Source organism: Somniosus microcephalus, chromosome 6 (genome assembly GCF_052327205.1).
Source record: "Somniosus microcephalus isolate GS21.2 chromosome 6, FLI_Smic_1.0, whole genome shotgun sequence".
NCBI lineage: Eukaryota > Metazoa > Chordata > Chondrichthyes > Squaliformes > Somniosidae > Somniosus > Somniosus microcephalus.
Genome location: NC_140992.1, coordinates 244439014 through 244464179, shown reverse-complemented (window position 1 = coordinate 244464179; position 25166 = coordinate 244439014). Strand labels below are relative to the sequence as shown.

General features: G+C 42.5%; 1 protein-coding gene across 2 annotated transcripts; it reads right to left on the bottom strand.

Moving 5' to 3' along the window:
- Positions 1 to 3283: 3283 nt before the first annotated feature.
- nob1 (NIN1 (RPN12) binding protein 1 homolog) lies at positions 3284 to 24763 on the bottom strand. Of its 2 annotated transcripts, none has more exons than XM_085991696.1 (9): positions 24655 to 24763; positions 19371 to 19503; positions 16319 to 16452; positions 14068 to 14139; positions 9797 to 9979; positions 9296 to 9508; positions 7565 to 7662; positions 6185 to 6329; positions 3284 to 4964 (listed from the first exon to the last, which is right to left on the bottom strand). In XM_085991696.1, exons 1-9 carry the CDS (start codon positions 24721 to 24723, stop codon positions 4695 to 4697), a joined length of 1317 nt encoding a protein of 438 aa, XP_085847822.1. In that variant the 5' UTR covers positions 24724 to 24763; the 3' UTR covers positions 3284 to 4694. The 2 variants fall into 2 exon arrangements, with proteins under 2 accessions (XP_085847822.1, XP_085847823.1); XM_085991697.1 differs by having other exon boundaries at positions 9296 to 9505.
- Positions 24764 to 25166: the final 403 nt, after the last annotated feature.

Genomic DNA, 25166 nt, shown 5'->3' with positions numbered 1-25166 from the left:
TTATTAGTAACTACCTTGTATTTATGGCCCTTAGTTTTGGATTCTCCCACACGTGGAAACATTCCACATCTACCAATCCAACCCATTCATAATTTTAAAGACCTCTATCAAGTCACCTCGAAGTCTTCTTTTCTAAAAAAAAACCTGTTCAATCTTTCCCAATTGCTGTAATCTATCAGTTCCGATACCATCCTTGTAAATCTTCTTTGCACGTTCTCCAGTGCTTCTATGTACTTTTTATAGTATAGAGACCAGAAATGTGCACAGGACTTTTAATTACGGCCTGACCAGGGTCCTATACAATTTTAACATAACTTCACTATTTTGAATTCTATACCCCTAGAAATAAATCCAGTGCTTTGTTAGCATTTTTAATTGCTTTGCTAACCTGCGATGGTGCTTTTAATAATTTACTCACCTGTATCCCTAGATCCCTTTGCTCTTCTAGCCCATTAAGTTTCTTATTTTCCAAGGTGTAGGTGATGTTTCTATTTTTCCTACCAAAGGACATCAGCTCATATTGTGATATTGAGTTACTTGTTCCCAAGTCCAAATCATTAATGTAAATTAGGATGACAGTGGGTGCAGCACTGATCCTTGTGGAACACTGCTTTCTACTTTTCTCCAATCTGAGTAACTACCCTTTACCCCTACTCTCTGCCTCCTATTTTTTAAAGCCAATTTGCTATCCATTCCGCTATTTGTTCCCTGACTCCATATGCCCTAACCTTTGTCATGAGCCTACCGTATGGTACCTTATCGAAGGCCTTTTGAAAATCCAAGTATAGGACATCTACTACATTACGCTTGTCTACTCTTACCTCTGCAAAGAATTCTATCATCAGGTTAGTTAAGCATGACTTAAGCCTTTTGGAATCCATGCTATTTTTATTGTTTTCTGTCTCTAGCTTCTCTATCACTTTTAGTATAGATTCCAGTATCTTTCCTACCACTGACGTTAAGCTGACTGGTTCATAGTTCCCAGGTTTTGTTCTATCTCCTTTTTGATAACTCGCCATCAATCGTCTGGCACTATCCCCTTATATATGTAAATAATATTGCTTTATTATGCACTTGATTTGTGCAGGTAATATTTACAATAGTAAATTCTTATACACAGTGTACATCCCCAAATTCCCAAAAGGGGTGCAGGAACAGAGAGACTAGAGGTTTCATGATCTTTGAAGGTGGCAGGACAAGTTGATAAAGCTATTATAAAAGCATACGGGATCCTTGGCTTTAGAAATAGAGGCGCACTAAACCTATATAAATCACCGGTTGGACCTCAACTAGAGTATTATGTCCAATTCTGGGCACCGCACTTTAGGAGGGATGTCAATGCATTGGGAGAGGGTGCAGATATTTACCAGACTTCAGTTATGTGGAAAGACTAGAGAAGCTGGGATTGTTCTCTAGATTGGAAAAGGTTAAGGGAGATTAAATAGAGGTGTTCAAAATTGGAGGGGTTTTCAGAGTAAACAAGGAGAAACTGTTTCCACTGGCGGGTGGGTCAGTAATCAGAGGATACAGATTTAAGATAATTAGCAAAAGAGGGGCGATTAATTTTTTTTTTTTTTTTACACAGCGAATTGTTGTGGAAGAGTGGTGGAAGCTGATTCAATATTAACTTTCAAAACTTTCAAAAGTGAATTGGATACTTGAAAAGAAAAAAAAATTCAGGGCTATGGGTAAAGAAAAGTGGGACTAACTGGATAGCTCTTTCACAGGCGCGATAGGGCGAATGACCTCTGTCTGTACTGCAGGATTCTATGATTCTACACGATGATAAATGCAAAAGTAAGGTTGCTGCATCTGTTGTAGAATGACCTACTTCCTTGGAAACTGAGGCAGGCTTCAGTTCCCCACCCACATCAAAAATGCTAGTGCTGATGGCTCAGCACTTCTCATCATTAAAAGACGAGGATATGGACCTACTTTATATATTTAACTAGCTGGGGAGCCCCGCGTTGCGAGGGCAATTTTGGGGCGCTTGGTCTCCCTGCCCCTGTGTGTCCCCCCTCTCCCTGTCATGTCCTCTCCCTGTCCTATCCCTCCCTCCCCTCCTCTCCATCCCCTCCTCTCCATCCCTCCCCTCCCTCCCTCCCTCCCCCAGTCCCCTCTCCCTGCCTAGCACCTGAGGTCCGGTGCCGTTGCAATAGCGGCCGGGCCGGACCGGAGCTGAGGTCCCCCGCGTATCGCGCGGCTGATGGACGGCCGCTGCGGGCGGCGCATGCGCGGTCAGTGCGGGCGCGGTCAGCGCGAGCCCCCCCGCGATTTCCCGAGGCTCTTCCCCCCCCCCCACCCCGCGATTTCCCGAGGCTCTCCCCCCCCCCCCCCGGTGATTTCCCGAGGCTCTCCCCCCTCCCCCCGGCGATTTCCCGAGGCTCTCCCCCCACCCCCCCCCCCCCCCGCGCGATTTCCCGAGGCTCTACCACCCCCCCCCTATTAAAATGTTATTTAATTCCCTAACACATCATTAAAATATTTACCGTAGTTCCCTAACACAGAAAAGTGTGGGGGAAAAAATTGTGAAAAATCAAGATGGCGGCCACTCACCTCGGTTCAGAAGGATAAGGCCCACCCCCACACGCACCGATTGGTCGACCGGTCAGGTCACCGAAGCGTAGGATTGGTCAATCGTCGAGTCACTCGACACTCAACTGTAGGAAGGAACCCGCCGTCCGATTGGTGGACCTCGACGTCACACGGTCGCTAATGAGATGCTAATGAGCGGAACGCTGAACGTTTTTGGGATACCGCGGGCGGGATTTTTGTCCGGCCGAAACGTAAATACACCTATGACCGGTCCGGAATCGCAAGCTTTCTTTTGAGGCGACGGGCGCGTCGGTACGCTCTGTAACTTTCAAACGTATAGAACAGACAGACATCAGGACAGACAGAAGAGCCGCTTTATATATATATATAGTAGAATTGAATTCCACCATCAAATTGTAGCAAAGACACACTGCTTCTTTAAACAAAAATGAATCTGAACACAATGAACCAGAGAAAAAAAGCCCAGATTGAATACTGTGCATGTGTGCCTTCAAGATAAAGTAAAATGTTACCAGCTTTAGTTTTGCATTTTACGGTAGATTATTCAAATATCTGCTGTAATAATCTAATGGCGGTGTCCGTCGAACTTAAACACCCATGTCCCATCATTCTGAGGTGCAGCAAATCGGTGTACAAATGTACTGTGCCACCTAAGTTAAGCAGCTTTAGCAGAATTCAACAACACAATAGGACTGTAAATGAAGTCAACACAATAACTATTATTGAGTAAGTTTATCTAAATTTAATAAAATATATCAGAATTCTGATACTAGAATACAAAACTTTGTTTTTAAGTTTAAAATCTGGTGGATACAATATATAACTAGCAGGCTGTATATCACACAATCTCATTTCATTGACCTACTGAAGCTAATTTGAAAGCATTCATAAATGTATTTGCAAAAATCACAAAAAGCAATCATATGAAACGTCACCCACATAAATATTGTAAATACAAAATCATTTGCTATTTTAACTAATACTATTGTATTTACTTTCGTGCAAAGGTAGTTTACAGTGCACTTTTCCATTTTTAACTTGATACAATCCTAGGGATGAAGGTGTGAAATCTGGAATGCAAGATGCACCTCATTTTTTATCACCACCAATAACCATGGGGAACTGTGGCATTGCGTGTGAAATGGGAACTGCTTAGCTAATTGGATTTCTATGCAATTACAAGGTCTGATTATTTAAAGACAGTTAAATCTAATGTTATCCATCAAACTATATATGAGGCAAGCAGTCTAGAGCTGCATATAATCAACAGGCGAGAGCCCCATGGCTTGCTGCAAAATCAGAGAACTCCTTCTGTCAAAAACCTCAACATTTTCTGAAATCAGAGGTTAATTAAAAGGTGTGTACACTGAAATTTTTATTATAATGTGCACAAAGATGCTTCTCTAATGTAGAGCACACATTAAAAAAAAATGCTGGTATGTTACTCATACCCCTCCCCAAAAGTTTTTAAGATAGATCTTAATTCAGCATCTTTTTTTCCATAAACAGCCCTGCAGTGGCACCAATCGTGGTCAAGTATTATTTTTAAATGTTTGTCAAATAGAATTTTAAAAACAGAATCAAGAGATCATCAACTTTGGAAGTTACTAAACCAAGAAAAATGTTTTGCTAACATGAATGCAGATTAATATATCTAAAGAGGAAACTTAAAAAAACAAGAGCTTGATGAAACAAAAGTAGTGAGAAAAAAATTAAAGTGGTTGTATTAAATTTATTTGAGATGAAACTGAAGTTTGCAAACACTAAGAGTGTCGCCAAAGAGAATCCAGACTCAAAGGATTTGTTAAATTCCACTGAAGTATTTTTGCATTAATGAGGCAAGAAGCATGTGGTTGAAGACATAGCGTTGACTGCTAAACCCTCTTCCCCCAGCAACACAAGTATAAATACACCTTCTTTCGAAAACATATATGGGGTTACTGGTTTAGAACAGCCTAGGTAAATAATTGCAAGAGTCATGTCCCTTCAGGCAATATTGTTGATAAAAAGGATATTCTGAACATTCTTTAACAACCCTTGTTGAATTTACATAAATAGTTTTACAGCATCAAATTTTGATAGTAAACTCTAGTAAGATACTGAAAAATTGCAATGTAATAGTTGGGGGGAAAACACATTTATTTCTTCTTAACAAATTTTTTTGTTACAGCATTTGGGTTCATCCTCCTCCTCCCAGCTCCAATTCTGTTGTCCCGAATGTTTAAGTTAGCAGCTCTGCTATAGATGTCATTCTCCACAAATGGGGAAACGCCGGCAGTGTAATCTGGGTCAAAGACATTCGTCTTCTGCCTAGCCTTTTTGGACAGTCGTTGCTGAGGAAAGTTCTGGTCTTCACTCAAATGTGGATTACTGCCATGTTTCCCACCATGTGGTGATGGGAGAGAATACTATTGGGGGAAAAAAATTAATTTGACTCAAACACAATTTTAATCATCAGAATACCTATGATATAAATGTATTGTGCCAGGTGAGGTATTTACAATTAGGTTTTAAAAATATGGTCAACTGTACTTTATCAAAGAAAAGGTTGCTCTTAAAAAGGAAACCTTCTTTCCTTCTGAAATAAGACTAGTATTCCTTCCATTTAATTAGTATTTGTTTTTAATTATTTCTCTCTTCAAAGCTTTACTACATTCCACAATAGCATTAATCCCAGCATATTGTAAATGGGATATATATATTATAGTTCGTTTGTGGGATGTGGGCATCGCTGGCAAGGCCAGCATTTATTGCCCATCCCTATTACCCTTGAGAAGGTGGTGGTGAGCCGCCTTGAACCGCTGCAGTCCGTGTGGTGAAGGTACTCCCACAGTACTGTTAGGGAGGGAATTCCAGGATTTTGGCCCAGCGACGATGAAGGATCGGCGATATACTTCTAAGTCAGGATGGTGTGAGACTTGGAGGGGAACTTGCAGGTGGTGGTGTTCCCATGCACCTGCTGCCCTTGTCCTTCTAGGGGGAAAGAGGTCGTGGGTTTGGGAAGTGCTGCAGTGCATCTTGTAGATGGTACACACTGCAGCCACAGGCTGATGCAGTTTTCCTTTATTCAGCTTCCCACCCCCCACCACAGAAATCCAGAAAAGAAGTTCTGCTAGTAAATTTCTCATTATCATTAAAGTAATCGGGATGACAATGGGAAGAGGGGAGGGATATTTCAATTACACCATTTCAAGTCCTATTGTTCCTCCCAATGATCATAAAGAATTGACTCACCTTCCCACCAACCACCCCCTTCACCCACTCCAGTTCTGAGCACCTGCACATTACTTAGGGAGCAGAATTATTTTTGATATTGCAAGTTTTTTAAAAAAAAGGACGACATTGGACCAAAACTTCAATGAATGCAGAACATTAAAAATGTGATGTGAATTAAGTATTTCTGGAATATAGTTTTTACAGCTGTAACTTAAACGCTTCACTAACATCCATGCTTCACTTTCAATTATATAAACTATATACTCTTAATCAAGTAATTTTGTAACAGAGGAGGTTTTCAGAATAAATAGAGAGATAAATATAAACAGACATAACAGAAGAAGTTGTGTAATATCACAAAAATGTGTTTCACATTGAATAGTGTAAATTAAAATAAAAACAGTGATCTTACCCGCAGTCCTCGTGGGTTTAGCACTTTTGGGTTTTTTGAGAAATGCATGTGAAGACTGCCATCCTCATTCACAGTCACTGCCACCTTCTTCAGTGTCTTGTTACCACAGCTTGGGCAGAACGCCTTGCTCACGTTAGATGTAGTCCTAGTCAAAACCAACCAGAGACAAGTTTAGTACACAGCTCTGGATTTCAGTTATCTTCATCGTCCCTTCCTATTTATTGGTACATTTATGGAGGATTTAAAGTTTCTCTGTTGCAGGATCCCCCAGCGGCTCAAAGGTAGAATTACCATCTCCGTTACATAGACCAAGAAGATTAGATCCACAGGTGGTCATCAATGCACAATTTGTTATTTCAGCCGCAGTAGGAGTGTTACAATTAGCCTTAGCACTGCTGGGCTAAGATGGGGACATTAGTTTCCAATGCGCCTCAGTCCACATCATGGAACTGCCTCCAAGTCAGCAATGATTCAGAGAGGAATAAAAAGATGTCTGGTGTGCAAAATATTAATTCGGAGGTGCTCTTCTGAGCTTGGAGCTAAAGCACAATATTGGACCAGAGAAGAGGAAATCTTACTTTGCAGTTACCTATGCTATACTTACTCAGCGACTACTGGATGCCGAGTCCGAGTCCCTAAAATTAGAAAGTTTTCAGTTCCTGACAATATTATCCTTTGCCTTGATGAGCATAAAAATCCATTAAAACTCAATTCAGAATGGACTGGGATTAAACATATCACATGACTGGTTGGTGCTTGGGGTCGGGACCCTCCGTCGGAGCACCATGCTGGCGGGGTGGTCTACACCCTTGGTGTCAACAATTTCTTTCTTCTCCCGTGCCTCTGGGTTGCTGAAGCCTGCTCCACTCCGACAGTTTTTCGTGCTTCTATTTCTACCTGCCTCATCCCTCCCCTCCTCAGCTAATCACACATTCTCAATGTCTTGCGAATGTCTTTTTTCCTCTCATTGTGCCTCGTATTGCCTCATGCTAACATTACTTTAGCTATTTAACCAACTCCTGATTTCCACTTAAGCGCTTTACAGGCCATTTATTTCTCTTCGCGTGGGCACCTGTTTTTCCCCCCCCTTCCTTTTTTAATGCTGTTCATTTGTAATATCCTCCAGTTTTGACAAAGGAGTCACACCCATAACATTAACTCCTCTGCTCTCTCCACTGATGCTGGTTGACCTGTTGAAAGTTTCCAGCCTTTTCCTTTCTTTGTTTCAGATTTCCAGCATCTGCAGCTTTTGTGCCTTTGGTGGTATGGCATGTGCTTACCCTCCAATACCCCACATGAAATTCCTGATCTTTGATGCATATCACTGTATAGTTTGAGAGTCTCAAGAATCGTTCCAGTGTACATCTGATCAATACTTACTTGAAACATGCATGACAACGCAGAATATAGCTTCTTGCTTGTTTTATAAGCATTCCATTTAATGAAATCACATGAAGCCCCATCTGAATAAGGACATTCTAAGAAAGAAAGAAAGAACGAACTTGCATGTTATAGTGTAGGCAAACGCGGCAGCCAATCTGCGCACCGCATCATCCCAGGAACAGCAATAAAAGAATTTAATCTGTTTTAGTGATGTCGGTTGAGGGGTAAATGTTGGCCAGCAAATCAGGAGAAAAAAATAAGTGTAGTTCTAAATAATTTGTGTAGTCACTAACCGTGCAAAACATGTACTTAAAACATAAGCATAATACAGGAAACTTTCGTTTAACCGGAGGTTAAATGTCCGGAAAGCTCTATCCACCGGCAAAATTCAGGAGTCGGTTCAGATAAGTTTTTTTTTACTTCTCGTTGCTTTTTTTTCTCCAGTCGTGGCTCTGCAAGGAATAGCTGAAGCTGTTGCTTAGCTACAGAGACGCTTGCAAGCTACGCCGACTGTTTTGAAGCTGTTGCTAAGCAACAGGGTTTGTTGCTTCACACGGAGCTCAGAAGCTCCGTATGTTTTAACATTAGCGCTGGTTTTTCCGGCAGTTTTGATCAACCGGCACCAGCTCGGTCCCGTCAGTGCCGGATACCAGAAAGTTTCCTGTAGTCACTTCATGTAGGTACAACTTCCCAGTGCAGTATACAATACAGGAAGCCTTCCTTCACCCCTGTAGCCTTTGATGTCACCACCCTTAATCCTTCATCAATGAACCTTATTTTCTCCTTTGGCTTCTAGTGGAACCACTACACGTCCTCCATTGTTAAAGTTGTCCCCAAGAAGCTCAGTTTACTCTTTTTTGCCAAACACTTCTTTTCCCTTCAACAACTCTTAACTCTCTATAGTAAGCCCAAGTCTATTGCAATACAGGAAACTCTCTTAACCGGCAAAATTCAGGAGTAGGTTCAGCTAAGTTTTACTATATATTAGTGGCCGTGTAACCAGGGTTCCTGGATCTGTGGCCGTGTAACTGGGGTTCCTGCACTTGTGGCAGTGCAACAGGGACTCCTAGATCTGTGGCCGTGTAACCGGGGCTCCTGCACCTGTGGCCGTGTACGGGGCACTCGTACCGTGGCAAGTATACCTCTCTGTAATCCGGACTTTTTGATCAACCGGCACCACGCCGGTCCCGTCTAAAAAAGAGTTTCCTGTACTACTGCCATGTCAGAGCAGGCTCTCAGAGAACTCTCTGTTGCAATCTTAACAGATGACTCAAGTCACTGCGCTTCTGAACTTTTCTCTCAATCTTTTGATGCTCTAAATACAACATCTTACACCCTCTTCCTCCTGCCTATGCTCCCACTGTATGAAACCAAGAACCTTTACACCTAATCGACTCTTCTTGATTTATCTTGTCCTCTCTTTTTCTGACCTGTGTGATGTCTTGCACTATGGGCCTCAGCACTACACCTTAGCTTTTCAATGTAAAATAAAGATCAATTGCACATGCAAGGTCGGTCACCGCTAATCATCTCCACTCATCACTGGGATGCAGGTATATTCACCAGCTCAATGCTGAGGTATAAATGATTGTACCTTTTTTTTTTTTCGAGAGGACAACATGGCAACAATGAAGATTTCAATAGGTTTTTAAGCACGCGTATAAATAACCACTTTAAGTTTTCTACTAAATAGTTCAAAAACTTAAAATGAAAAACTAAATCCATTACCTGCATGGCAAAATCTGTAGTCATACAACCAACTTTGACATTTGCTAGCGTCTCTGAACAGCCCATATCCTGGCAGATCTGCTGAATGTTACTAGGTGTTATCCACCCATCATCGTCATCTTCCTCCTCCTCCTCCTCTTCACTTCCATGCAGTTCTTCTTGGTGTTGATTCAATGGTCTCTCTCTTGAAATGCAGACACTCTCTTTGTTCTGCTAAGTAATGCAGATTAGCACATCAGATTCTGGTAGGCAGCAAAGTATTATAATTGGAATATCTAGATTTGTGGCTGGAGATTAGCCTGCATTTCATGTTTTTGTACAAGCGTTAACATTAGTTTATTTAAGCAACAGAATAAAACCCAAACCAACCAAAATACTGCAAACACTGGAAATATGAAATAAAAACAGAAAATGCTGCAAACACTCAGCAGGTCAGAGAAAGAGAGTTAACGTTTCAGGTCGATGACCTTTCATCATCAGAATAAAACTCATGTTGCTTACCAGCAAGTCTTGTAGATCTTCTTCAATGCTCGGTAGTGGGTTTCTCCAGTACTGAAAGGCATTGAATTCTGATGAATCAGCCACAGCCGACTCACTAGAATGTTTTGTTCTGGTGGAATGGCAAGCCTCCTCTGAGCTTGAAGGGACGACACAACTTTCCTTTGGACAACCTTTCTCTGGATGCTGTTGCATAAAAATAAAAATGATTTTCAGTGCTTCTTACATTGTGGCATTAATACAAACTTCACAGCCTAGAACGCAAGAGTTTCGAACAGTGGGTAGTGTGTAGGAAAGATGAGCGAAACAGCTTTGTTTGAATGTACAATTCAACTTAATCTCAACTGACTCAGTCTAAACAAATTCAGGTCCAAACTAAAGCTATTAGCTCAACACAAATATCACATTTTAGTTTCAAGTTTTTGCAATACAGGGAACTTTAGATTTACCGGCACCTAAATAACCGGAAATCTCGGTTAACCGGCAAAATTCAGGAGTAGGTTCAGGTAACTTTTATTACTTGCCTTCCTCCATTTGTTGCTGTGCAAGGGTGTGGCTGCAGCTGTTGCTAAGCTACAGAGACGCTTGCAACTTGTGGCCATTGTTCTGAAGAAGCAACAGGGTTTGTTGCTTTATACGGAGCTCTCAGCTCCGTATCTTTCACTATAGCGTTCGGTTATCTGGAATTTTTGATGAACCGGCACCACGTCGGTCCCGTCCGTGCCGGATAAAAAAAAGTTTCCTGTAGTTGCGACATCTTGACCAGTCCAGAAATTTTATTTCTGCAATTTCCCTCTCCCCCCAATTTTCTTCCCCGATGTCCTGAGGGAGGCTGACTCCTTTCATGCTGGCAATCCAAGGGCAATTTTTATATGCAAACTAGACTAGCTATTTGAATGTGGAGGACATCACAGTAAAGTCTGATCCTGTCTTCACCCAATCTTTACACACAGAAGGAGCTTGACTAAATTTTCCCTTTCCTGGTGCCCCTGACTGCTGTCCCAGTTGAGATCAACTAACTCAGCAGCACCCTCTGGGAATCAAACCAAAACCATCTGGTCTGCATGGTGCCTACTCGTTAGGCCGGGGGGGGGGGGGGGGGGGGGAACGAATTAAAAACTGTTTTATTACAAGAAATCCATAGCTAAATCTGGTCTAATTTAATCAATTCTGAACGGTGTTGACTTTGACTTAGTGCCGTGTTCCTCTCAACTGCAAACCCTTTTTTTCCCCTCATTCTTCTCCCTCACTTCCCTTTGCCCCAGTACATCACTTTCTGTCTTCAGTTTCCAATTTTAGTCTCTTATTTTAATGAATAGCTGTTACACATATTCACTATTACAAAGTAGGTCCATCTCTTCAAAAGATGAATCCAGCAAGTTTTGACTAAATAAGGTACAGTAAAGGACTTGGGTACAAAACAAAGATAGTCTGCATTTGGAACACATACCTTAAAACCTTTAAATTCAAGCTCCACTCTGGGACTGAAGCATTTAATCTAGGCTGACAATTCAATGAAGTAATGAGAGACAGTACTTTCAGATGAGACGTTAAACTGTCTGTTAAACTAGAGATCAGGCCATCTTAGACTAGGTATTATGTAATGAGGAAGGATTAATTAGCAATCTTGTGTGAGGCCCCTTGGGTCGGAGCAATCATAATATGTTAGAATTCTTCATTAAGATGGAGAGTGAAGTAGTTGACTCAGAGACTAGGGTCCTGAATTTAAATAAAGGAAACTATGATGGTATGAGGCGCGAGTTGGCTAGGATGGATTGGGGAACGTTACTTAAAGGGTTGACGGTGGATAGGCAATGGCAAACATTTAAAGATCGCATGGATGAACTACAGAATTTGTTCATCCCTGTTTGGCATAAAAATAAAACAAAAAAGGTGACTCAACCGTGGCTAACAAGGGAAATTAGGGATAGCATAAGATCCAAGGAGAGGACTTATAAATTGGCCAGAAAAAGCAGCAAACCTGAGGATTGGGAGCAGTTTAGGATTCAGCAAAGGAGGACAAAGGGATTAATTAAGAGGGGGGAAATAGAGTATGAGAGTAAGCTTGAAGGGAACATAAAAACTGACTGTAAAAGCTTCTATAGATATGTGAAGAGAAAAAGATTGGTGAAGTCAAGCATAGGTCCCTTGCAGTCAGAATCAGGGGAATTTTTAATGGGGAACAAAGAAATGGCAGACCAATTAAATACATCCTTTGGTTCTGTCTTCACAAAGGAGGACACAAATACCTCCCAGAGATGTCGAGGAACATAGGGTCTAATGAGAGGGAGGAACTGATAGAAATCAGTATTTGTAGGGAAATGGGTGTTAGAGAAATTGAATGCCAATAAATCCCCAGGGCCTGATAATCTACATCCTAGGGTACTTAAGGAAGTGGCCCTAGAAATAGTAGATGCATTGCTGGTCATCTTCCAAAATTCTATAGACTCTGGAACAGTTCCCATGGATAGGAGGGTAGCTAATGTAACCCCACTATTCAAAAAAGGTGGTCGAGAGAAAACGGGGAATTATAGACCAGTAAGCCTGACATTGGTAGTGGGGAAAATGCTAGAGTCCATTATAAAAGATGTAATAGCAGAGCACTTGGAAAACAGTGACAGGATCGGACAAAGTCAACATGGATTTACAAAAGGTAAATCGTGCTTGACTAATCTACTGGAATTTTTTTGAAGATGTAACTAGTAGAATAGATAAGGGAGAACCAGTGGATGTGGTGTATTTGGACTTTCAGAAGGCTTTCGATAAGGTCCCGCATAAGAAATTAGCGTGTAAAGTTAAAGCACATGGGAATGGGGGTAAGGTACTGACTTGGATAGAGAACTGGTTGGCAGGCAGGAAGCAAAGAGTTGGAATAAACGGGTCTTTTTCCGAATGGCAGGCAGTGACTAGTGGGGTACCGCAGGGAATCGGTGCTAGGACTCCAGCTATTCACAATATATGTTAATGATCTAGACGAGGGGACTAGATGTAATATCTCCAAGTTTGCAGATGACACAAAGCTGGGTGGGCGTGTGCGCTGTGAGGAGGATGCAGAGAAACTCCAGTATGATTTGGACAGGTTGGGTGATTGGGCAGATGCATGGCAGATGCAGTATAATGTGGATAAATGTGAGGTTATCCACTTTGGTGGCAAAAACAGGAAGGCAGATTATTATCCGAATGGCAATAGATTGGGAAAAGGGGAAGTGCAATGAGACCTGGGAGTCCTTGTGCACCAGTCGCTGAAGGTAAGCATGCAGGTGCAGCAGGTGGTTAAGAAGGCAAATGGTATGTTGGCCTTCATAGTGAGAGGATTCGAGTACAGGAGCAAGGATGTCTTGCTGCAGTTGTACAGGGCCTTGGTGAGACCACAGCTTGAGTATTGTGTGCAGTTTTGGTCGCCTTATCGGAGGTAGGATGTTCTTGCCATGGAGGGAGTGCAGCGAAGATTCACCAGACTGATACCTGGGATGGCAGGAATGACGTATGAGGAGAGATTGGGTCGATTAGGCTTATATTCGCTGGAGTTTAGAAGAATGAGAGGGGATCTCATTGAAACTTATAAAATTCTAACAGGACTAGACAGACTAGATGCAGGAAGGATGTTCCCGATGGCAGGGGAGTCCAGAACCAGGGGTCACAGTCTAAGGATAAGGAGTAAGCCATTTAGGACTGAGATGAGGAGGAATTTCTTCACCCAGAGAGTGGTGAACCTGTGGAATTCTCTACCACAGAAGGCAGTTGAGGCCAATTCATATTCAAGAAGGAGTTAGATATATTTCTTAAGGCTAAAGGGATCAAGGGATATGGGGAGAAAGCAGGGACAGGGTACTGAATTTGGATGATCAGCCATGATCTCATTAAATGGCGGAGCAGGCTCGAGGGGCCGAATGGCCTACTCCTGCTCCTATCTTCTATGTTTCTATGTCTGCTTGTTCAGGTGAATATAAAAAGATCTCAAGGCAATTTTTCCAAAGAACAGCATGAAGTTATCCTGATGTGCTGGCCAATGTCATCTTCAACCAACACCACCAAAAGAGATTAACTGATCAGTCATCTCATCTACTGTTTATGGAACCTTGCTGTGTGCAAATTGGCTATCGCATTTGCCACAAAACAAGAGTGACTACAATTCTTTCTTTACTGTTCTATACTTTGATCATGGAGATTAGGAATGCAGTATGCACAAAGCTAACCGACAACAGTTGCTGCTTGAAGTAGAATTCGTAAATTCTTTACAAGGTTCTAAACTATGCGTTTTAAATTCCATTTACCTTAGATGGCAGGTGAAAGCCTGCTATGTTGATCAGTGATTCTGGATGTCTTAAAGTGCTACTCACTTCAACCTACCAAAAAAAAGAACAAATTGGATTTTCCACAATTATTCTTTTTACTTGAACACATCTGCCTAATATTTCTATTGCACAAAATAAACACTGGACTGCTGACATGAGTTGTGTATATTTTGAAGCAGTGAGAATGTGACTCCTGAACATGACACTGAAATGCCAACACATGCTCTGCACTAGGCTCAGGATACACCTGCACAGAAAGTTTCTTCAGATTTTTGATCAACCATATATCCAACGCTTGTATGTATTTGGCACAGTATGTACAGATAACTTATATTACCTTGGTAAACAAGCAGTTTTTACTGTGGACCAGTAACTTTTGTTAATTATTGGTCCGGTTTCATACCTTCAGTTTTGGGCCCAATTCTAAATCAGCATTAGCAGAATGAAAAAGATACAAATCCCCATGAAAAATGGTTTCTGGATTTGCAAGTGTGTATTAGATTGTATTACTATGGTATCAGATTTGTATTCAAAATACTGGGCAAAGCGCATTGAATGGAGGCTTGATGGACCCGCTGGTCTTTTCCTGCCCATCATTTTTGGATGAATAAGATCTTATTTTGAAATCTCAAAAACATCCACCATATTCAAAACATATGTAAAATAACTCACTGTTCTGCTAAAACAATTCATGTACAGTATATGCTCCTCAGAAACAGCAACAGCCATGCAAAATGAAAGTTTTCCACAGTGCAATCCTTCAGATATGATACAGTAAACCGCTCTATATTTTGCTTGGTGTAGCACCTGATTGAAACCCTGCTCCACTAGCAACCATTTCCTTTTCAAACTTTTGTTATCTCAGATTGGCAAGTGAATGCTATTTATGCTCTTAAAGCTATCAAATGACCTAGAAGGCTGGTATTGTATGCTGGTACTCTACTGTACTGTGACCCAAACATATAATTCCTCATATGGAAAGTTCCCATCCTTGTTCATACTCTCAAGAGGTGCTGAGCAGAAACGAACACTTGTCTAGAGATGGTATTTGGCCGGGGGGGGGGGGGGAAACAATGGAGGCCAAATCGTTCAGATCATTCTGATTCATCTCCTTAAAACTGCTTATGGAGCAGCAATGGCAGAAACCTGGGCAGGGGTTGACTGCCCTCAGTCCTGGATAGATGCCTTATTCAAATCGCTGAAACAGAGCTTCATGACATGATACCAGTGAGAGCTCTACATACAAAGCTTGGTTCTGGGCTGCCTAACAAATTATTATGAATGCATAAATCACAGCAACAAGGGCAGAATTAGGCAAACGCAGAGGTAACTCCCTGCACTTTTAGAATTAATTCTCGGGACACACATTTGGGAGGTGCTGCCGAAGAAGCCTCGGCAACTTGCTGCAGTGCATCCTGTAGATAGAACACACTGCAGCCACGGTACACCAGTGATTTGGGGGGGGGGGGGGGGTTCAATGTTTAGGCTAGTCGATGAAGTGCTGATCAAGCAGACTGCTTTGTCCTGGAGGCAAGTCACTCACCACAGATTGCTGCACTATACCCAGCTTCAGAACTGTTTTAGTAGCCACGGCATTTATCTGGCTTGTCCAGTTGAGTTTCTGGTCAATGAAGGCCCCCAGGATGTTAATGGTGGGCGACTCAGTGTTGATAATGCTATTGAATGTCAATGGGAGGTGATTAGGCACTCCCTTGTTGAAAATAGTCATTGCCTGGCTCTTAAGTGCCACTTATCAGCACAAGCCTAGATGCTCTCCGGATCTTGCTACATGCAGGCATGGACATAGAAACATAGAAGATAGGAGCAGGAGTAGGCCATTCGGCCCCTCGAGCCTGCGCCGCCATTCAATGAGATCATAGCTGATCATCCAAATTCAGTACCCTGTTCCTGCTTTCTCCACATACCCCTTGATCCCTTTAGCCTTAAGAAATAGATCTATCTATACTGCTTTATTATATCATTATCACATAAAACATTTAGATTCTGCAAAAATTCAAGTTCAGTCTTTATTAGTAATAATTAACAGATTTTTTGTACAGAAATGTTTCTTAATAAGGATCACCATGCCGTCGTAAAGATAAACCATGTGACCCCCAAAAATATGTGTCTGCAGTCCTTTTGTGCAACTACAGACTTCTAAGGGTGTTGCTGTTCAGACAGTACAAGACAGCCCATCAGTGAAAGAACTTTTATGTGATAAATGACTTACTTTTTGTGCAGGTTCTTTTTTCAAGTGGCCAACTCCCACATATTCAGCTTCAAGTTGACAGGTTAGTGCCAGAACCTTAATGTCAGTTGCTGAGAGGCTGGGGTAGTCTCCAGTTTTTTTGGAAAAGTCAGTCACTGTAAAGAAAATATTAAAAAGCTAACAGCCTACATTTTTGCTAAACGGTGCACAAAAAAAGAATCTATAGAACTTAGGAACATAGAACAGGAGTAGCCCATTAAGCCCCTCAGCCTGTTCCATCATTCAATGAGATCATGGCGGATCTGTGACCTAACTCCATATACACGCCTTTGTCCCAAATCCCTTAATACCTTTGGTTAACAAAAAGCTATCAATCTCAGATTTAAAATGAATTGACTTAGCATCAACTGCCGTTTGCAGTAGAGAGTTTCCTAACTTCACTCCTGAAAGTCCTGGTTCTAAATTTTTAGGCTATGTCCCCTAGTCCCAGACTCCCCAACCAGCAGAAATAGTTTCTGTTTCTATCTACCTCATCAGTTCCCCTTAATATCTTGGAAACTTTGGTCAAATCACCCTTAACTTTCTAAATTCCAGGGAATACAACCTTAGTTTGTGTAATCTCTCCTCATAATTTAACCCTTGGAGTCCGGGTATCATTCTGGTAAACCGCCGCTGCACTCCCTCCCAGGCCAATACATCCTTCCTAAGGCATGGGGCCCAGAACTGAACACAGTACTCCAGGTGTGGTCTAATTGGGCTTTGTATAGCTGTAGCATAACTTTGACCCCCTTGTATTCTAGTCCAGCATTCCATTAGTCTTTTTGATTTTCTGCACCTGTCCATTTTAACGATCTATGTACATGGACCAAGTCTCTTTGGACCTCCACTGTTTCTAGCTTTTCACCATTTAGGAGTGAGCCTTTGGCATAGCGGTAGCATCCCCGCCGCTGGGCCAGAAGGTGTAGGGTTTCGAACCCTGCTCCAGACAGTCCCGGCAAGTGGAGTCGGAGCTCCGGCTCTAAATTCTGGGTTGACATCCAGCGGGATACTTGCGTCCGTGGGTGTGGGTGGCCACCCCTCCCCCTTGTATGGGTTGTGGGAGCCCATAAAACCCTCCCGCCATAGGACTAATCACCCTAATGGCTGGTACGAAGATGGTTACGGTCACGGAAGAAGCGGTAACGCGGCCAGAAATCCTTCCACCACTTCATACAGTTCCCCAAAGGGAACAGTGTGAAGACACGTACGACAACGACCATTTAGAAAGTTTTTTTTAAAATCCATTTTAGGTCCAAAGTAGATGACCTCACACTTGCCTATATTGAAATTCATTCATGTGCCACAGTACTGCCCACTTAATCCAGTAATATCTCTTTGTAATTTTATGCTTGCATCTACACTGCTTACAATGCCACCTATCTTTGTATCTTCGGCAAACTTGGCTATGTGGCTCTCTATCCAATCATCTAAGTCGTTAATAAATACAGTGAATAGTTGAGGCCCCAACACAGATCCCTGTGGGACACCACTAGTCCTGCCAATTAGAGTACCTGCCCAGTATCCCTTCTCTGTCTCCTGCCACTAAGCCAATTTCCTAGCCAGGTCAATAAATTGCCTTCAATTCCATGAGCTTCAACTTTAGCTAACAGTCTCTTGTGAGGGACTTTATGGACTTCCAGAAGGCTTTCGATATATAACATCCATAGATCCCCTGTCCACTACTTTAGTGACATGTGCAATTTTCCAGTCTAAAGGAATGGTTCCTAAATCGAGTGTAATTTAGAAGTTTATAGTTAGGGCATCTGCAACGTTCTCACCTACTTCCTTTAAACCCTGGGATGGAAACCATCTGGTCCTGGGGATTTGTCACTCTTTAGTACCATTATTTTCTTCATTACTGTTATTTTGCTTACATTAATTTTGGTGAGTCCCTGTTTCAATATTAGTTTCCTTGGGATGTCCAGCATGCTATCCTCTTCCTCTACTGTAAATGCCGATGCTAAGTAATTATTTAACAAGTCCACCATTTCCTTATTTCCATTCACAATATCACCGTTTATCAGTTTTCAAGGGGCCCACATTGCCCCGAACACCCTCTTTTTCCTAATATAATTGAAAAAAAAGGGTTGATTTTGATATCCCTTGCAAGTTTCTTTTCATATTCCCCTTTTGGAGCTTTTACTATCTGTTTTGTCACCTTTTGTTGTTCATTGTATCTCTTCCAGTCATCAGGATCGGTGCTATTTTTGTATTTTTGTATGCTTTTTCTTTTAGTTTTATGTTGTCCATGGCTGGGTTGTTTTGGCAAGTAGAACTCTTGCCTCTTCGGGGTATAAACTGGTTCTGTATCACTTTAAATTCTTTTTTGAACACCTCCCACTGATCTTGTGTCAATTTACCCGTTAACAGTTTCGCCTAGTTTACTGTGGCCAGTCTGTCTCAACCCAGCCATACCTAAATCTAGAATCTTAATACAATAGCAAAATACTGTGGATGCTGGAAATCTGAAATAACAGAAAATGCTGGAAACACTCAGCAGGTCAGGCAGCATCGAGGAGAGAGAAACAGTCAACGTTTCGAGTCGGGTAGTTCTGAAGAAGGGTCCCCGACTCGAAATGTTGACTGTTTCTCTCTCCTCGATGCTGCCTGCCCTGGTGAGTGTTTCCAGCATTTTCTGTTGTTATTCTGGAATCTTAGTAGCTGTTTCACGTTTCTCCCTTTCAAACACAACGTTGAACTTGATCATATTATGATCACTATTAGGTAAGTGTTCACACACCGTTAGGCTGTTAACTGATAACTGTGGGGCACTGCTGGGCGTAAATGGCTACTGTGGTCATCTACATAATTGGCTCATTTCAAAGCATTTTGAGCACTTCTAATAAAAGGTATTACATAAATGCTAGCTCTTGCTTTCCTTCATTACACAATGGTATCCACTTTGTTTAAAAAAAAGTGAAACCAAAAAATAAAAACAAGAACTGTAAAGAAGATTTTATAACCAAAAATATATACTTTTTTTTTTTATAAACACTTTAAACCAAGCAATTCACTTAGGGGAGGAAAAACTCACCTTGTCGGATATATTCAGGAAATGGCTCTTTGAAATGGAGCTGGTATGGCAAAACTGCCAGCCTTCGCTTAGTTTCCTTGTCCCGGATTTCATTCACAACTTCCTTTATTGTGTAGATGCTTTTTCCAAACTCCTAAAAATCAATAAAAACATTAAGAGCTATAATGTAATGACAAATACTTTTGTTGATTTTATCTCTCAAATCAAATGTTGTTAATTCGATAAACACCTTGCCCACGTTGAAAGAAAACGGTATATACAGGAAACTTTGGTTTATCCGGAGGTTAACTGTCCAGAATGCTCGATCCACCGGCAAAATTCAGGAGTCAGTTCAGTAAGTTTTTTTTCTTTTCGTTGCTTTTTTTCCCACCAGTCAGGCTCTGCAAGGTCTAGCTAAAGCTGTTGCTCAGCTACAGAGACGCTTGCAAGCTACAGCCGACTGTTTGGAAGCTGTTAGGGTTTGTTGCTAACATTAGCGCTGGTTTGTCCGGCAGTTTTGATGTGACCGAGCTGTTGCCGTCCCGTCGGTGCTGGATATCACAAAGTTTCCTGTAATCAATCTTGTTGAACAGCTCCCTCAGATTGTGAACTTAGAACTCCTCTCTTGAAATATCTTTTTTGGTTGCATGTAGGTAGGGGGGCAGCATTAAGGAAGACAATGGGGTACAGGTGGACATAAAGATCCCATGACACTATTTGAAGAGAAGGGAGCTCTCTTTGTCCTGACCAACATTCCTCCCTCAACTATTACCAAACACAGGTTATCTGGTCATTCATCTCTTTTGCTATTTGTCCTACCTTGCTGTATACAAATTAGATTCCACATTTGCCTACATAACAAATATTTCAAAAGTTATACAGTACATGGGATGTGGCTAAGTGCTTTACAACAAAAGAAGTTACAATTTCTTACAAGGTACATTTCTTTCTTTACTTCTTCGCTCCCTCCCACCCCACCATCCAGTTTTTTTTCCTATTTCTTCCATCATTCCTTTTCATTTCCTTTATCTCAGTTTTCAAACTTATTTTTCCAATTTGTCCCATCTTGCAGCCAGAGAACGAGTAGATTGCTCATGTGCAGGCCACACTGTCAAACGAAGAAACATTGATCGCATCTGCACATCTCCCAAGTCTCAATTTTTCTCATGTCCTGTTAGATAACCTTAACCAATCACATAATTTTTCCCCCTAAAATTTGCAAATTATGCAAAATTAATGGATCACTATATTTTCACTTGGAAACACAGTTTGTTATAACTTAGTATCTTCTAAAGTTCATGCAGAAAAGTAAAATTACATTTCCATTCTGCTTAGCAAACATCTGACCTCTGAATGGCTCCGTGACTAAATGCATCATACGACGTGGTATTGAGGCCGTGCCCACAGGCAGAGCCCAGGTCGGTGCTGAATTGCCCAATTTTAGCTGGTATGTTGGAGAGGCTACAAATGGCCTCAGTGTGCACAGGCAAGGGAAAAAAATGTCACCTCTCCCGTCCCAGGTAAAATCCATGGGGTTGTCACAGGCATCATTTTAGATCAGACGCTGGAAACTTCAAAAATGTTAACCTGAGTAAAGTCTGATTTTTAAGATACCAGCCCCTTTTTTCTGCTTACTTTGTTTTATATGATGTGGGGCATTAAGTTTATTACTAAGGCTTTTTAGAAATTTTTATAGCAGCAAAACAAAAACAAAAACTGTCCCACCTCTTTTCTGCAACCGTCAGAAGAGGGTAGAAATTGGGATTTTAAATAATGTATATTTACATCTGAAACAAAATGGGAGGTGACTGGTGAAGTTGAGATTGGATCAATTTACATTGTCAATAATCTCTTGCCCCCGGCTCCAAGATGACACGCCGGACAATAGAAGTTTGAAAGTAAAAAAGAAAATGTCTTGGATTTATATAACACCCCGTATTTTCCGACCCTCATGGGTGTGTACGAGCTGTGTACACACCCGTAGGGGCCTCGCAAGTGCCAGTTTCAGGCATGCCAAGCACATGCGCTGAAAACCGGCACTTCCAATCGGTCAAGATTCCTCTTGGCAGATCATCCACCTGCCCGGGAGGAGGGCCTCTGTGGGGGGGAAGAGTTCCGCTTTCTGCAGAACCTCCACCCGCGAAAGGCCTGCTTTTATCAGCAAAAGAGTTCTTAAAAGTTTTTTTAAAATTCAGTCATTTATAATTTTAAAATACTTTTTAAAAAATGTAAGTTTATTTTTAACCCCGTAAAAAACGTATTTTTTTTTCCAAAAAGTAAATGTTTAAAATATAATTTAATGTAATTTTAAATACGTGATTTAAAATTTTTTTAATTTAATGTTTAACTGTGTTTTTTGAGTGATCCCCATTCATACTTTTGACAGATATATGTGGAGAGACCGGTCATAGAATCATAGAAAGTTACAGCACAGAAGGAGGCCATTTCGGCCCATCGTGTCCGCACAGGCCAACAAAGAGCTGTCCAGCCTAATCCCACTTCCCAGCTCTTGGTCCGTAGCCCTGCAGGTTACAGCATCCCAAGTGCACATCCAAGTACTTTTTAACTGTGATGAGGGTTTCTGCCTCTACCACTGTTTCAGGCAGTGAGTTCCAGACCCCCACAACACTCTGGGTAAAGAAACTTCCCCTCAAATCACCTCTAAACCTTCCACCAATTACTTTAAATCTGTGACCCCTGGTTTTTGACCCTGCTAAGGGAAATAGGTCCTTTCTATCCACTTTATCTAGGCCCCTCATAATTTTATACACCTCAATAAGGTCTCCCCTCAGCCTCCTCTGTTCTAAGGAAAACAAACCCAGCCTATCCTCATAGCGAAGATTCTCTACTCCCAGCAGCATCCTTATAAATCTCCTTTGTACCCTCTCCAGTGCAATCACATGTTTCCTGTAATGTGGTGACCAGAACTGCACACAGTACTCTAGCTGTGGCCTAACTAGTGTTTTATACAGTTGAAGCATAACCCCCCTGCTCTTGTATTCTATGCCATGGCTAATAAAGGCAAGCATTCCGTATGCCTTCTTAACCATCTTATCTACCTAGCCTGCTACCTTCAGGGATCTGTGGACATGTACTCCAAGGTCCCTTTGTTCTTCTACACTACTCAGTGTCCGACCATTTAATGTGTATTCCCTTTCCTTGTCAGCCCTCCCCAAATGCATTACCTCACACTTCTCTGGATTGAATTCCATTTGCCACTGTTCTGCCCACCTGACCAATTTATTGATATTTTCCTGTAGTCTACAGTTTCCTTCTTCAGTATCAACCACACAGCCAATTTTAGTATCATCTGCAAACTTCTTAATCATACCCCCTATATTCAAGTCTAGGTCATTGATATATACCACAAAAAGCAAGGGACCTAGTACTGGGCCCTGCGGAACCCCACTGGAAACAGCCTTCCAGTCACAAAAACACCCATCAACCATTACCCTCTGCTTCCTGCCTCCAAACAAGTTTTGAATCCAACTTGACACTTTGCCCTGGATCCCATGGGCTTTTAATTCGTGACCAGTCTGCCATGTGGAACCTTATCAGAAGCCTTGCTAAAGTCCATATACACATCAAACACACTACCCTCATCTACCCTCCTTGTTACCTCCTCAAAAAATTCTAAAGTCAAAAGTGTGAAGGGGATTCCCTTCTTTGATTGGTTCCCCATGGCCCACGTGATCCCAGGGGCGCTTACGAAAGCCTGCGCCCCTGGGATACCTGGGCCTCTGCGCGCATGCACCAGGAGAGGCCCAGGAGCGGAAGTGTCGGGACCTACGGAGCCAACAGGTAAGTTCGTAGATTTTTTCCAGATCAGAGGCATCCGCACGCAGGAAGCCTCCGATCGGAAAATCCGGCCCAACGTCTTTCACGACCACCGGATGTCCCAAAGCGCTTTACAGCCAATTAAAAAAAAAAAAAATTACTTAAGTGTAGTCACTGTTGTAATGTAGGAAACGTGGTAGCCAAACAGCAAGCTCCCACAAACAGCAATGAGATAATGAACAGATAATCGGTTTTAGTGATGGTGTTTGAGGAATAAATATTGGCCAGGACACTGGGGATAATTCCCCTGCTCTTCTTAGAAATAGTGCCCTGGAATCTTCTATGTTCACTTGAGAGAGCAGATGGGGCCTTGGTTTAATGTCTCATCTGAAAGACGGCACCTAAGACAGTGCAGCACTCCCTCAGCACTGCACTGGAGTGTCAGCCTAGAATTTTGTGTTCAAGTCTCTGGAGTGGGACTTGAAGCCACAACTTTCAGACTCGGAAGTAAATCCATCCTGTGTGACAAACGCAGTAATCGGATATGCGAGTACTCCAGGGCGCTTCTGAGAATTGACAAATCAGCCTGGCTCGGTAGTGCGACCTGAGGGAATAGACCAGTCACGCTCAGTACTTTGGTTTGGAGAATCTTGAGCCTGATTCTCACACGTCTTCTTCAGAGGCAGTCCCTCGGAACCGAGGATGACTTGCTTCCACATTAAGAATGAGTTCTCAGGTGACTGATGAGTCCAATACGGGACCTACAGTCTCTGTCACAGGTGGGGCAGATGGTGGTTGAAGGGGCGGGCGGATGGGTGGGGCGCTTGGGTCGACGTGCGCTCCTTGTGTTGCTTGCGCTTGGCTTCCACTTGCTCCAGGCGAAGAGACTCGAGGTGTTCGGCGCCGTCCCGGATGCTTCTCCTCCACTTCGTGCGGTCTTGGGCCAGGGATTCCCAGGTGTCGGTGGGGATGTTGCACTTTTTCAAGGAGGCTTCGAGGGTGTCGTTGAAGCGTTTCCTCTGCTCACCTGGGGCTCTCTTGCCGTGTCGGAGTTCCAAGTAGAGCGCTTGTTTTGGGAATACCGAACACCAGGCTGACAACAATGTATGAAACTTAACAAGTGCACAACTAGACCTAATAAGTTCTATTCGCGCAGTTACACTGAATTACTGTGGTTGAACGTTGCAACCTATTTTGATGAGCGTCACAAAGAGGGGAAAAAAAGTGCTTGGTTCTCCAATCCATCTTTTTGATTATATATACACGATTCCTAACATTGCCCTCCTGTTGACGGCGCGGAGGCTAAAGCCCGGGGTGAAATGCAGGGGCGTGAATGTATTGGAAGGTCTGCACCGTTAACATTACCAACAGCGTGCCGAATAAACCGTTGGGCAGAACGGGACAGGGCCCCGAGAACTGACAGCCCTCGGTCCCGCCCCCGGAGAAACAAAACACAAAAACAATTGACAACCAAACGAAGGTCGTTTGCTGCCCCTTCGACAAAGGCGCACTAAGTTCGCCCACCAACCTGCAGCGGCGCGTTCTTCAGGAAAGCTCCGGCATCCGCCACAACATGCTCCACCGCGGTGGCCGCCATTTCCGATCCCTGCACTGTCCAATCACCAGCAACCTTGCTGGCGCTGCGCTCGCTAGCTAGCTAGCAAACTGGCTGCTCATTGGGCAATGTAATTGAGTGTACCCCAGCAGTGTAACAGTAGGCTGCTGCAATCCACATGACCTGGGATTGAAGTGCTCAATTGCTTTGGGGAGATTAAAAACTGCGCACATTTACTGCCTTCCATTTTTCACCTGGCCGAAGAACGTGAACAGGATAAAAAAAAACATGTATAAATAGATGTGGTGCCCCGGAACTGTCATTCAAGATAGAAACTATTAGGGATAATGTCTTTAATGAATGGATCAAATTATAAACACTGCGCAGTAAGGATCTTTAATACGATAGCAAAATACTGCAGATGTTGGAAATCCGAAATAACAACAGAAAATGCTGGAAAAACTCAGCAGGTCAGGCAACATCCG